Source organism: Tenebrio molitor, chromosome 4, assembly GCF_963966145.1.
Source record: "Tenebrio molitor chromosome 4, icTenMoli1.1, whole genome shotgun sequence".
Taxonomy (NCBI): Eukaryota; Metazoa; Arthropoda; class Insecta; order Coleoptera; family Tenebrionidae; genus Tenebrio; species Tenebrio molitor.
Window position 1 is genome coordinate 4,030,550 of NC_091049.1, and position 14,721 is coordinate 4,045,270.

A 14,721-nucleotide genomic window follows, 5' to 3' on the forward strand; every position below is an offset into this window, starting at 1 on the left:
GGTTTTTGTGGGAGACGTCTTCATAGCGAGACAGGATCGGTTAATTAATTAACGTCTCAGAAACTCAGACATTTGGGGAAATTTTCCAAAGTTGGCTCCGTTTCGATACTAATTCGGTTCTGTTGTTTCTAATTTGGCGATGTTGTACAAGACACTACACAGTTTTGGTACGTTTGCCAAAAGTTGAGCGCGTCTGAGGAATTGTCAAAAATTAAAAAAATTAAATTGGTCTGGAAGTAAGAAAAACACGTTGTACTAATTACTAGATACCTACGCTAATCTTAATTAATTTTACAGACACGAGTTTTACTAATTGCAATGTGTTTCTGCTTAGTATTTTTTACTGAACAATTTAAATTCTCCGGTCAGGACGAGTCTCAGTGAATCTCCTCATATTTTTTTTTTTAATAATAAAAAAAATTGTATTAATTATAATTACGTTGATAACTTTTACAATTGCAATTAAGAAGATAAATTCTGATAAGGTTATAGGTCAATATCATAATTACAAAGTCAAAAGTATTATTTTTCAAGCTAAGGATCGGTTTATTAAAAAAAAATCCAATTATCTCTATTCATTTGAAATTGAGACCTACTACTATTTTGTCATAAATTAAAATCAACAATAACATTAAATTATACCTATAAATTTGCCAAACGAAATTGTAATTGTTATCAATTTTTATTAAAATATCAAACAAATAAGGAAACTCAGTGAGGAAAAAAATGAAATGATGAATTTAAATTATTAATAAACTGAATTTTAATAGTGCTTAATTTATAATTATTACGTCTCGTAGGGGGAATATTAAAAATAATTAAATTAAAAATTAAGCTAGTAAATTTCTAAATTTTAAAAATACAATTCATTTGTTTACTTAAAATTATTTGTAACCTTTTGAACAAACTGCCTTCAGTGGATTTCTCTGAAAATGATTAATATTTAATTCTGATTATTAATTGATTAATGTTGTTACAAGTGCATGTAAGAAACACGGCCAATGTTTGAATTTAAAGTACCTATTTAGGTATAGGTGATTATTTTAACATTCATTTAAATCAAAAAATCAATTCATCAAGATTATTTCTTCCTAAATAAAATTAAAATATACAGGGTGTTTCTGAAATAGGTACATTAATTTTAACTGGTAATAGAACTCGTCAAAAGGAACAACTTTTCTATCTACCATTTTGCCGAAAAACGATGTTCAATTCCAAAAAAAAATTGGAGAGATTTTTCACTAAAATAGCCCCACGCCACTAAATACTGCAATGACTAATTGAGATCAGCGCTAATATGAAAAAAAAACATCCATTTTCATCCAGAAAACGTGTTTTAACGCCGAAATCGAAATTCAAATAAATCTACCCGTATAGCAAAAAATCCACTTCGTAAGAATCTGGTTGTTTCACGTTTTTAGGTAGCTTAGTTTTGGAGATATAAACGGTTATAGGAAAATTTTTTCTATTTTTTTAAGCCATTACGCAACGATTTCGCCAAAATGGCAGAGAGAAAAGTTGTTCCTTTTGATAAGTTCTATTACCAGTTAAAATTAATGCACCTATTTCAGAAACACCCTGTATACATATTTCACAGACAAAATTTTATTTTGTACTAGAATTGAGAATTAATTTCATAATTATGAATACTTCCTACTTAACAAAAGAGTACTTTTTAAAAGTTAAATTCTAATCAAGTAGGTAGGTACATACACATTTCTTTTGGTCGCTGCTCAAAAATAATAATTATAGAGGAGGCATAACTTCATTTTATTTTTTTAATACTTGTAGAGTAAGAAACATTTGAATAAGAGTCTTGGTTCTATTTTTAATTGTGTTATTAATTATTTCAATTAGTACTACTTAACAGTCTATCAGTAATTAAATCAAACACCAAACGTACAAACAAATTTAATAAATTCAAATCTTAAATCTATTTAAATTGAAATGCAAATAGGTACAAGTTTTTAATTGCAACTGTTAAAATTAATTTTACAATTAAGCTTTCACCGTGAGAGGAAGACTCCATGATAATTAAGAGTAGAATGCTTAATCACTTAATAACTCGCAAACAAAGAATTTTTTCTACAATTTAACTTATCCCCATACCTATGTATTTATATTTAACGAAAAAAATCGATACAAAAACGTTCGCAGTTTTTTCAGCAAGATGGCCGCGGCACAACCCTCGACTTTAAAATGGCGCCTTATCACCCTTTAATTTTTCTCGAAATAACCTTCTTAATAAATTACCCCGAAAGAGCTGACCGTACACCCCTTTCTTCCCCGTGCGATCCTATCGCCGCCACCGCACCACACACAAAGTCCCCCCGATCAAAGATGGCGTCTTTTCGCGAAATACCACAACAAGCCAACTATGACGTAATGTGATTCGCCTCTATTAAACAGCGCCGATACGATCTCTCGTTCATTGAGTAATTCTCGACTCTCGACGAGATGTCGGCCTTATCGTTTTCGGGGATCTGTGGGCGGCGGGCGGGAGGGGGTGGCCCGGTGTGGTCAGGTATTGTGGTAATGATAGTGGCTGGGATAAACAGAGGTTCATATACATAATTATATGTTTGTTTAGCAGACAGCCCTGGGCGTAGTTCGTACAGTGATGATTGATGGCGCCACTTACCACCCGTGCCAAGTCCGGCCTGCGCTCACAGCATTTTTTTTGCCTGGTTTTCATCGTCCCTCTCGCTTCGTCTTCGCCGTTCTCGCGGCCGAGCCAGGTGCGCCCCAAGGGTCAACCCTGGGACCCCTGTTTTTTCCGCGTGTGCTTTTTTTTTCTCGAGACAGAGACAAAGCGAGATTCGCACGTCGCTATCCTTTCTTTGCCTTTGAAGGTTATCATCCGGTGTCGGACTTTAGCCACCACGCTTTTTCGAAAAATCATCTCACAATAATAATTTTTTTCGTGCAGTCCGTGCCGCCGATAAGACACAACTAATTAACATCAATAACCAAGAATAGAACTGGGTGATTTTATTTTTTCGGCACGATATCAAACGTCGGCTGATAACGGAAACTATTAATTATTTCGTCCAATTATTGTTACACGACTGACATTAATACAGTAGTGAGAAACAAGAAACACAAACACTGATAACGTAACACGACACCTTATCAATATGTTTGTTAAATGTTAATTCCTTGATTAATTGTCGTATTTATGCGCCGATTGATAAGACCGTGTCAGAAGAATACCAAAACATTTCGTCACGAAAATATAAATACCGAGAGGGTAAAAAAAAGTCCAAAAGCAGCAGCGCCAGCAGCGGTTGTCGGGGGAAATTACGACAGGGATTTTCCGCGATAACCGACATGAAAACTGATAAAACCGTTTCTATTATTTACATAATCAAGGCGGCGTTGATGTCCCGCGATCACCGGTCTCGGTCGGCCGTGGGTGTGTCGAGAAAAAAAAACACAATCAAATTTATTCATAAGGTCCAAATTAAAAACCGGCGCCTGCTAGATCCCACCGGATAATAATAATAACGTTAATACGATTTATTTTCAAACGGGAAACGTGCAAGATGTCGCAGATTAAAATGAGCGAAAAGAATATTGTGGTGTCGGGGAGTGAGAGAGGTGAAATCAGAAAAAAATCTACGATACGAAATGACAACAATTAGAAATTATAATAAGTACAGATGCGAACTAGTGACGACCACAGCAGGAGGATCTTTGTTTCTTTTAAATTGTACCTTTCGGCCAAGAATGTAATAATTTACACATTTTCTCCATCCCTTCAACTCGCCAGGGGGTAAATTGCGTTTGTTTTAAAAATCTACCTTTCTACCAGCAGGTGGTCACAGAAATTCGCCACTAGTTTTAAAAATAGATTAAACATATTTTCTTTTGTTTGCTTTTGTCAAAAGAGCAGCAGCATTCACTTGTTTTCAGATTGAATCTATTAAATTCTAACCTTGATATTTTATTAAATTTAATTATCATCATCCTTATTACTATAGTTTTTGTCATTTGCCATCTTACCTTTGTCTTACACTCTTTCATTATATCTTCATTTTAATAGATTTTTACCCTTTTATCTTAGTTTTTGAATTATGTAGGTATTTCTCTTCTTCTTTTTCATCTTAAATTTTTTCTTTATAGACCTTCTCAGTTTTCTTTAAATCTAATTTTTCTTGCTCCTCTTTAACTTTTTTCTTAGATGATTTCTTATTTTTTTTAAATCTTTGTATCTTTTTTTTTCTGTTTTTTATCCTTCATTAATTTTTTTATTTACTACACTTGTACCTACTATTTCTTAAAGATCGCTATTTTTATTATTTGCAATTTGTATTTATCACTTCTCCATTTTAAGGTTTTCTTTTTTATCTCCTGTCTTTATTAGGTTTACGTTGCTTACTTTATTCTTTTTTTCTTTGTCCCTTATCAGATCTTTTTCATATTGTTTATAATGCGCTTGCTTTTTTTATTTCATTGTTTATTTCTTTATATGTTTTTTCATTATTTAGTCTGCTATTCTTATTATTGCTCTTACTTACTGTTACTATCATTTTAGCCTTTAACAGTTTCCATTCTTTTTTAATTAAATATTCATTTTTCATACTTTTTCCTTTGGTATTTTTTCAACTTTTGCTGGTTTAACTTTTCTTTTGCCACAAACCTTATTACCTATTTTACCACCGACCGGTTTCGTTCGTCTATTTTTATTTCCTATAATTTTCACTCGTTTGCATCCTTCATTGCACTTTTTTTCTATTCCAACTATACTTACGGTGTTTTTATCTCCCTTATTTCTATGATTTCTTATTAGGTACTTCTTACCTATTTCTTCTTATTCGTAATAAGTCATAACCTAACTCTGTGATTTTACATCTTCTTTTCTGTCGCATTTTTATTTTCTTTGTGTTCGAAACGTTTTTTTTTTTTAATTATCATTTGTTAAATAAAAACGTTTACATTTTTTATTACAAAATTTTAAAAAGCTTAAATAATGTAACGGATGTTTTTTTTGCGTCGAAATTGCCGTTGAAGAGTCTATTGTGAACGCACCACCAGACTACAATTCTGATCAGCTGTTTAAATCTAACCTCACTTTTTGCCTTGTTTGTGTTTTTAATCTGCAATTTGAAAAATCACTGTTTTTAAGACGAGTGGTTCGTTCACAATCGACTCTTCAACGCCAACTTCGACGCTAAATTAAAAAAAAAAAACATTCTTTATGATAATGACATAAATTTAAAAGTTTTCCATGATTAAAATTAAAATGTGGGTCACGTTGTGCGAGTAAACTTATCCAAAAACCTACCACCGAACAAAATTTCTTTGACATTCCTGTCAAATCAACCCTATAATTTACGATTTTTTTCACCCATATTAAATCGGTGGGGGGTTGACAAGGTTTTGTTTTAAAAACATTCTTCTTCGTCAGTAGGTGGTCCACAAGATTCACCTTAAGGTGGGCGCTCACGGGTCCGCATCGTACGCATCCCGCACATCATATTTTTTCCATCCTTCAAGACATAAAACCTCTCAATCATTTATGAACAATTGCAGTGATTTCGTCACTTGTGAATTATCTTGGCATTTTCTCGTATTTAGGTGCGTCCAATGGAAAATAAATCGTACATTATTAATTATCTAATTATCAAGCGAGCAATTCATGTCACCCGTTAGACAATATAAAAATAACGTGCGCTATCGTTTTATCTTGTCAACCATTCACTCATGAGTTATTTGTTTGTTTTTATCATATCCGCTCGATGCGTACGTTGTGGCCTGGTGAACGCCTTGCTTCAGCTTTTCATTTACCTACGTATTTTTTCCTAATTTAACCGTCATCGTAATTTAACGAGAAACTAAATTTGAAAGTTTTAACAAGATGATGGAACCGTCGTTGAAATAATTTTCTAAATTTGATCGAAGTCGAGTATCGACCTTAAACCGATGAGAATCTGTCAATGGACCGAATTTCTGCAATAAAAACAGTTCTTTATGTCGGTCGCTTGCGCAAACCCCGTGTAATATCACAGTTTTGACAAATGAGCAAACAGAAATGTGAAAGCTGATTTACTGGACCTAGATCCCATCAAATACCAGCTTCTCAACTCAAACAATCACAAAATAAACAAAACTGTCAGAAAAGCGGTACCGCACCACGACGTTTGTGTAAATGCGAAGCGGTACATGAGAGTACCGATGCGGTACCATCTCCACGGTCATCTCTCGTGATCACTTTCCTCCAATTAAGACACCTCACTTCGGAGCATGTTGCACGAACAACCGCCACCAGACGGGATCTCCACCGCCGACCCCCAGGATTTACGTATTCGGCGGCGGCCCACCGGGGGGCAGATAGCGTTTTGTTTTAGAACCGTCCGTCCGCCTGCCGGTAGGTGGTCACCCCGAAATTCGCCACCACTTTAGACCGAACAGGTGGACAAAGAAACGATCTGACAGCGACACAATGGGCGCCCTTTCTTCCCCGAACAATGGGATCCACCGTCGAGAGGTATAAACATGGGCTACCGCAAGATGTTTTTCGAAAATCACCGTCTAATGCCCGATAAGTACCGAGATGGCCCATTGTGATCCCTATAATGAGAGGAGGCCTACGGATAATGCGGCGGCACCTTTACAAGGATAATCTCGGTCGAGTTTAACGGGTTTAAAGGACCCACAATGGGACGCGGCTCGAGAAAGGAGATGGCAAAAAAAAAATCATCCCGATAATGCCGATCGATCTCGAAGGGGAGATGCATCACACGAAAGTGGTAAATGATTTTGGGACACGCTGTATGCAACAATGACGGGTTGTAAATGAATCGTTCGATTTGTACAATTGAACGGGCACACCCACCTGTTCGGTAGCAGTTACGGCGCGATTCATTTGTCTTTGTAACGTCAACCACCCCGTATAGTATAAAGTGGCGACGCTTCGTTAAAAACACATCCCGTTTTAGAGACATTTTCTTAAGCGTTAACAGATTCACTATTTCTTCCAAACAAATATACAAAGTGTTCCATAATGATTGTGGTATCGTAGTAGGTTTTGACAATTTGAGTGTTTTGAATTTTAACGCATACTAGAAAAGTGATTCCAACTATAAAGAACCGTCAAAATGACAGGTATAAGAGAGGTTAGGTTTATCAACCAACAATATTAACTAAGTCAGTTGTAATGGTTTCAAACCAATTATAAAATACAGTCGTGGACAGAAAAAAGTAGGACAATGTTTTTTCGCTAATGTACGTCTGTTTACTCTTTCTATGGTTACCATTAAAATATTTATTTATTTATTATAGTAAACCCGGTTTACTCAACTCACTTGTAGCTAAATTTCTAAATAAGACTTGTCCTACTTTTTTTTTGTCCACGACTGTACAATAAAATGTTTTGACTAGTTTTCGTTGGGTAAATCCAAGGTAAATGATATTTGACACTTGCCAGGGTTTGGAGGTTATGTTTGGTGTAGTGTAGTGCGGGACCTTATCGACGAAAGGTGGCAAACTATTTTTTCCGATCCAAGCACTCTACGATACCACTCTCATTTTGGAACACTTTGTATTTTTTAATATTTACAAAGAATCTCGACACGTTTTAATTTAAATTGAACATTTAGTGAAATCGCTGAAGGTTTTATTTTCGGATCTGATGAACTTCAGAACTTCACCCAAGAATTTTTTCTACCGCTGATGACATTCGTTTAATCCAGAAAACTCGTTTCTCTTTGTTTAAAGAGCGAAGTGGAGCTGGCAATGTCGATCACGTCAAGACCTGCTCAGAATGCGTCGTCTAAAGTTTTTGATTTTTTTGTTGCGCCGCCCTCTCCGAAAACGGCGGCGAAAGTTTGACAGCCGCCCCCGCCGCGGGGTGGGTTAACCGAATTCGCACGGTTCGCCTCCGAACCGGCTAAAGGTCAGCTCGCATTACATCACAAAGGTTAAGTGCAACGGCTGTTAACCTTGGCTTAACGTCACTTTGTTACTGTTATCTCGATGTAATGCGGTTGTTTTTCGCACCTGTCCGGTGCCGACAGAGGGCGCTTCGATCGCGACGTGACGACCTTCCAGGAAAAGGGGGCAAGGCACCCTCGAGTGTGATTGAAATCGTCCTGTTTATGTATTTTATATGAAGTAAAACGTTCGATCCCGCTCCTAAATTGATTCGTATGTAAACAAGTGACTGTTCAAACATGGCGGCAAGCCAAAAGTTCTTAAAACAAACATTTACACAAGTATTAACCATTGCAAAGCCTACTTAGAGATTTGTGTTGACACTGCGACAAAAAACTAAACGAAATGTTGTGTTCGGACGGGGGGCGGCTCCCCTCCGGACCCGCGCGATCAGGAAGTGCCGAAAGGTCGCCCCCGACGAGGGGGACAATTTATACGGAGTGAGCCACTTTGCAAACAATTCTTTTTTAAATTTCCACCAGAGATTTTTGATTTATTTCCTTTTAGCTTTTCGCTACCTAACATGACTTTGAAACGTCACGTGTTGATCGATCACTCTGTATACATGTAAAAAAAAATCTGTCGCGTTTTTAGATTAGATTAAATGTAGAAAACAATGACTCACGTTGTACATACGGATAAAAAAATTATTAATTTATTATTTTATTATTAAATACTAATTAGTAATTATGATTATTTATTTATTTATTTATTTAGTAAATTTACGATTCGTGTCGCGAATATTTTTCTCCGTGTCCCGATTTTTTTGCCGGCACGGTGAGCTTCCCCGGGCCCGAACGCCTCCTCCACGTACTTTAGGGGCAGTAAAATCGTGCGTCCGCCAGCGTCCACATAAAAATTTCAAAGGTCTGGCCCCAGGTACCTACAAGAGAGACCGTTTCTCAGCTAATGTGTTTCGGTGACGACAAGTAACGAGCTCCGACCGTAAATAATTTAAAAAGTCAACTTTTAGTGTTTTAAAGTCAAAAGCGGGGCCCACTAAAAGTGGACACCCTACGGCTCCGGCTGACATTCTTTCCGCACGGGGATCTCCGGCTTGTCCTTTATTTTTTTTTTATCGTCGTTGATCGAACCGACGATTATTTCTGTTTTTTCCGTGATGATTTCGGCGGCGAGGGGGGCAGGAAAGAAATTCGGGTGGCGGGCGGACCGCTCCGAGTGGTCGATTTGAAGCCCGATCGACGACGTCGGAGATGTGAAGGTGGTCGTGAGAGAGGAATTAAAAATTTGTACTGTTTGGTCGGGTTTTATCGGACGTTGTTCTTAAGACGAGTAGTTGGTATGTCAAACAACAACAGTGCTCCGAGACGTGGAGCTACTACTGGCAAGCCCGGTGAAAGAGGACAACAATAAAATGTGACGTCGAACAGTTTAAAAAAAAAGGAATTTTAGTACTATGAGTAATGCGAGATCTGTCTGAAATGGAAAATGGATGGTGAAGAGTGAAGAGAACACAGCAATGTAGGACACGAGAACGAAAGTGATATTGTAACGAAAGAACAAAAAATGACATATTCACGTGAAATGGGAATATAATACGGGTGTTTATTTAAATTCCTTCTCAAAGTTGGCGTTGAAGAGTCGATTGTGAACGCGCCACTCAGTCACTCTGCAGAATAAAAACACAAACAACTCAGAAAGTGAGGTTAGATTTACACAGCTGTTTCATGATCCATAGTCCGTGGTATGTTCACAATCGACTCTTCAACGCCTACTTTTGAGATGATTTTTAAATGAACACCCGGTGTAATTGAATAAGAATTATTCAATGGATAGTAAATAGAATAAAGAGAGATTACTGAAGTCTTGTTGAATAATAATAAATAACAGGAGAATAATTATGATAAATAAATAGGAAATAAGAAAGAATAAAGTAAAAAATAGATACAGAGTTAATATTTGGGGAATACTAGACTTAAACAGAAAATAATAAAAAAAAAAAAAACAACAGGAATGAAATATAACAAACATACCGACCTACCTGAAAAATAAGAAAACTCTAAAAGTGATAAATTACGTATGGAAATGCGTCTTTTCAGAAAAAAATAAAAACCCTAAATATTGTTGGATTTATTTGGTAAATATGAGATGAACGAATGATACATACGGTGTGATCAAGAATGACTGAGTCTGTTGGTAACAATGAAATTTGGCAAATTTGAAATTTACCATCAAAGGTTCATTTTTGCAATAGAAGCATTTTATAGCACGCACGGGTTTAGGGCACGATGAGCTTGCGAGGAGTTATCATACACATCTTTTTCTATTTTGCGACTTATACCCTTTTTAAATGAAAAATTGCAGTTTCAAAATTTTGGGAATTTTATTGTGGTTTGAAAGTTCGCTTTGCAGTTATTGTTATATTATTTGTTTAGCGTGATTTGGCGTTTGACATTGAATATTACCAACCTTGAAAATGTAAATTGTACTGGTCTATTACAGCATTTAAATTAGCTATTAGCGCACTCTTTTGACTGCTGTAATAGCTTTGTTATAAACGCAAAATAGAAAAAATATTTTTTTTATTGGGAACTGAAAAAAACAAAAATAATTATAAGAAAGAACAATAATGATAGTATTTGTTATAAAATGAACGAAAAAGAGTCGGTGATTGTTAAAACTTTGTAAACATAGAAAACAAGATGGACTTGGAAAAGAATTCCACATCAGAGTAGAGATTTTGTCTTGTATTTTCAGAATGTACATAGAGAAGAAAAAAAGATTTTTAATTGTTGAATCATATTAAACACATTGACAATAAATAATGTTGAGTGAAAAAATAAAAAAACTGAAGATGAAAAAATGCAAAGAAATGTCTTACAAGAAAAGAAAAATACAACTATGTAGATTGTTCAGTTTTTTGAGAAAACGCCCGAAGGAAAGTAACACGTTGGAAAATAGCGAAAAGCTTGAAAAGGGAAATAACTAAGTGAAAAGAGATAAAGATTTTAAAAATGACGAAGAGATAAAAAATCAAAACTAGCGGAAGCAAACAAAAAAGAAGTATAATTTAGAATATAAGAAAATGTAGAAACGAAATACCTAATGCAGCGTCTCATTGTACTACACATTTACATCTTTTCAATTATTTCTTGTCTGCTACATTTGAAAATTCATGTTTTCCTCTTCACCTCCCTTGTCCTATACTCCAAAATGTTTCATTTTCTCAACCTCGACATCCTTTCACTATTCGTAACAGTTTTATCATCTTTATTAATTGTTTTTACCAACCAACCCGGTCCCTCTCCTTTCGATGTCAATTTTAATTTAGAACATTGTCAACGTGAAAAACTTGCGAGTTCTGCCGCCAAAGTCTCTCTCGCCGCCACCCGCTTCTTTCGTCGCGCTCCTCGCCCCCTCTCGTCCCCCCTGTATACATATATAATTTTGCTTTCATTTTTATTTTGACTTGGAACTAAACTGTTTTTATTTTCAGTTGAAAGAAAAAGCGGTTGATTTCCTGGTACGTAGAGCTCTTAATATTATTCTCTAAATCCTAAACCTAAAATCTCTTCCGTACGTGTGGTCGATGCATCAACTCGTTTAGAGACGAACAACGAACAACAAACAATCAGAAACGAATTGAAGCACCGGTCCTGTTCCAGTTCTTCGGCGAGTTTCGCGGAGGGCCCCCCTGACACGCAGGAATGCCCTATTGATTAAAACAAGACTCCGTTCCGTTGATCAATAATAATAAACTCGTTCATTTACACCGTTATCGATAGTAAAAGAGAAAAAATGCCTTTGTCGGCGTGACCTCCCTGACTTATTTGCTTATTAAAAGACATCAAAGCGATTATTTTTACGGCTTTCTCCTTTTATGCGTCCTTATTTTATAATAATTTCCGCGGCTGGCGCTATTAAAACGCACTTTTTTCATCTTGTTCTTCACCTCCGTCCGTCTTCGTTCAGCCCTATCAGAGTATCGACCTCTGCGGACGATCCGCATGCAACACAAATCTACGATTAGGATCGTGTTGTTACGTGAAAGCTCCCGGTTAAGGAGCTTAAGTTGTAATTCAATTAGCAACTCTTTACGGTTTAGGGGGAGCTTTCGAAACGGGTCAAGAACGGAATCTATGTATGTATAAGCGAAGCTCGCGACCCCTAGACCTAGACGACCACCACCGAAAGAAATGCAAATGCCTCACATGTCGCGGAGACGGAAATTAATTGAAAAGCGGGAGCACTTCGGAAGTATCAAGTCAAGGAAAACCTAATTAAAAACGAGCTTTGTGAAAAAAATTATTTCTTTGTAGAATTTCCGAGCTTTCGGGAAAAGTGAGAGTGTAAACGGAGCTTTGCCGTTAACAAGATGAGTTTTTGTAAGTAATTAATTTTCACGGAATTAAGCGTTCTGTTGCGATGAGATTTGAAAGAAAATTTAGCCGCCCGAGGGAGAGGAGGTTCTTCCATTGGTTGCGTTGAAAGAGCAAAACAGAAAAACAAAAAAGATTAAAGAGAAAGGAAAGAAATTAATTTGGGCACATTTTTTCACGGCAGAGTAAAATTTTAATTTTGATTTAATTAACTGACTAAACTGACTAGAAGATTTTCAAATGAGAACTAAAGACGACGCCTACTGAATCTTGTGCTAAATCTGCAACGTTAGATAAATTTGTTCCGGTGATAAGTGATAAGATAACACAGACTTATTAATTCTGTTTGCAATAATTACTGAATACATCATATTAGCTTAATTTAAACGAGTCGTTCGATTAGTCTAATTTAATTTAATTCAAACTAATAAATGGAACTAAAGCAGAATTCCTAATTTCATTTAATTTAATAAGACTAAACTCAAACTGCACATTTATTGCTCTAGATGTGAAATTTTGTTTTATTTAATAATTTCTCAATTGACTTTGACTAAAACTAAAGGAAAATTCTAGATGAATTAAATTAAATCTTAACTTGTTATAATCATTTTATAATATTTTAGATGTAGATTGTCAATCAGATTGACTAGGATTGATATAAAATTAAAAGGATGTAAAACATTATTTGAAAATAAAAGTAGACTGAAACCTGTTTAATGAAACGACACAAAATTATAAGTAAATTTTCGTAATTATATTTCATTACATATTATAATCATATTTTTATTTTTATTCATATAAAAGTGTAATTAGAACTGCTTTCATTAAAAATTAATTAAATGGATACCTAAAGCTCGACAAATAAATTAAAATAAAACACTGGTGACAGCATTTTAAAATTTCTGAATTTCTGTTTATTAGATAAAGAGCTTTCAGTTGAGCGATATTGTAACTACTGAGTAATCGGAATAGTAATACTAAACGTCAACAATAAAATTGATAAAAACCCAAAAGAGTAAAATTTATTTAAAACGAGAGCTTTCTATTATTTGCTTAACACTAAAGAGCGTCGTTACCGTTATATAAAAGCTCGATCTTTTCCAGGCTAAATCACCGTAAAAAGCTCATCGTCTAGTTGGTACTCTGAAAAAACCGCGTCAAAACACGCTTAACGAAAACTAACAAGCGAAAGCTTCACGAAAGCTCAAACGACGATGAATTAAAGATTCGAGCTTTTCCTGAAATAGTACGATTAATTCTATATTTAACATAGAATGGGCGTAATTAGAGCTCTTCTATCTGGAGCTTTCGCTATTAAACTTATTTCCCTCGAGCTTTTTGGCTAATAGGACGACCTTGTGGTCGGCGATTCGGTAAATTATGTACGCTGGAGCGGTGGGAACCACAAAGTTCACCCTCGTGTGTACAGAGTGTCGACAAAATCCGACTTGAATATTTTTAGTATTTTTTCAAAATTTCTCCGGCAATCGCGTCAACTTTCCGCTCACGCTCCTGGCACAAGTTCAAGCTTAAACTTGCATAGTTTTGAGTGTTTTTCTAGCAATTTCTCGCACAATTAAATCTCATATCCCAGCCGGCTCCGTTTCCGGTTAAACCGGAAGCTTTTAACTCTCGTTCATTTCCGATTTCATAACAATTCCCCAGCTTTCGGCGGATCGTGCTTTCGCCGTGAACGCCATCAACTCGTCGTCGCCGCACACGATTCGAACGATTCGCGTTTCCGGTCGGACCGCAACCCTGCATTTCGAGTAAATTTTTTTGGTACACCCGGTGCATCGGAATCAATTACTGTCCCAGTGTCGGTATCGTAAAATCGCAGAGGGCGCTGACTCGTGAAGGAATGCCGCAGGCGGCGTTGGAAGGAAGCGAGGAAGAGCGGGATCGATGTCTCCACTTCCGGTGCGGTTAGTTAGCCCCCGACTGGGGGCGATCTCTCGAGCCGCCCCCGCCGCGTCAACCGGACCTCTAGCGTTCGCCGCACGAATGGAATTCCGCGAAGCGGCGCGCTCAGACGGATCATTAACAAAAGTCCAGGTCTGGCAACCTTTAAAAATAAAATTATCTCACCGAATGTACTTATTCTTAGGGCCGTTGTGGCGCCACCTGGCCACGCCCCCTCGAGCGCGCGCTCTCCCTCGCTCTCTAGCTCGTTCTCCGTCCGTTCGATCGTCACGTGTTTCGTCCGTCCTCGTCTCGCCTTCTGGATCGTGCGTGTGTGTTTTATGTTTTTGTGTATCTGGCACGGTTCATTAATGGTGAGGACGGGTTTCTCTCTCGGGTGCAGGTACCGGAGTTTTAATTATAATTTATCTTTATTTACTGCCATCTATCGTCTTTCAGCTTTGATGTTTGTTTATAATTTTTTAAATTAATTCAGTTAAGAGGCGACGGGATATTTATGGGGGTCGGTCGACGGGGCCGCCCG

General features: G+C 36.6%; 1 protein-coding gene across 4 annotated transcripts in view; it reads left to right on the forward strand.

The window, feature by feature from the left end:
- Positions 1-14,721, forward strand: part of LOC138129781 (optomotor-blind protein-like) — a 68,146-nt gene that overhangs the window by 38,944 nt on the left and 14,481 nt on the right. For 2 of the 4 annotated variants that reach the window (XM_069046079.1, XM_069046078.1), the window contains exon 5: positions 11,393-11,419. The exons of the other annotated variants lie outside the window; for them this stretch is intronic. In XM_069046079.1, the coding sequence (XP_068902180.1) occupies positions 11,393-11,419 (27 nt within the window). The remainder of the gene's footprint in view (positions 1-11,392; positions 11,420-14,721) is intronic. 4 annotated transcript variants of the gene reach the window in all.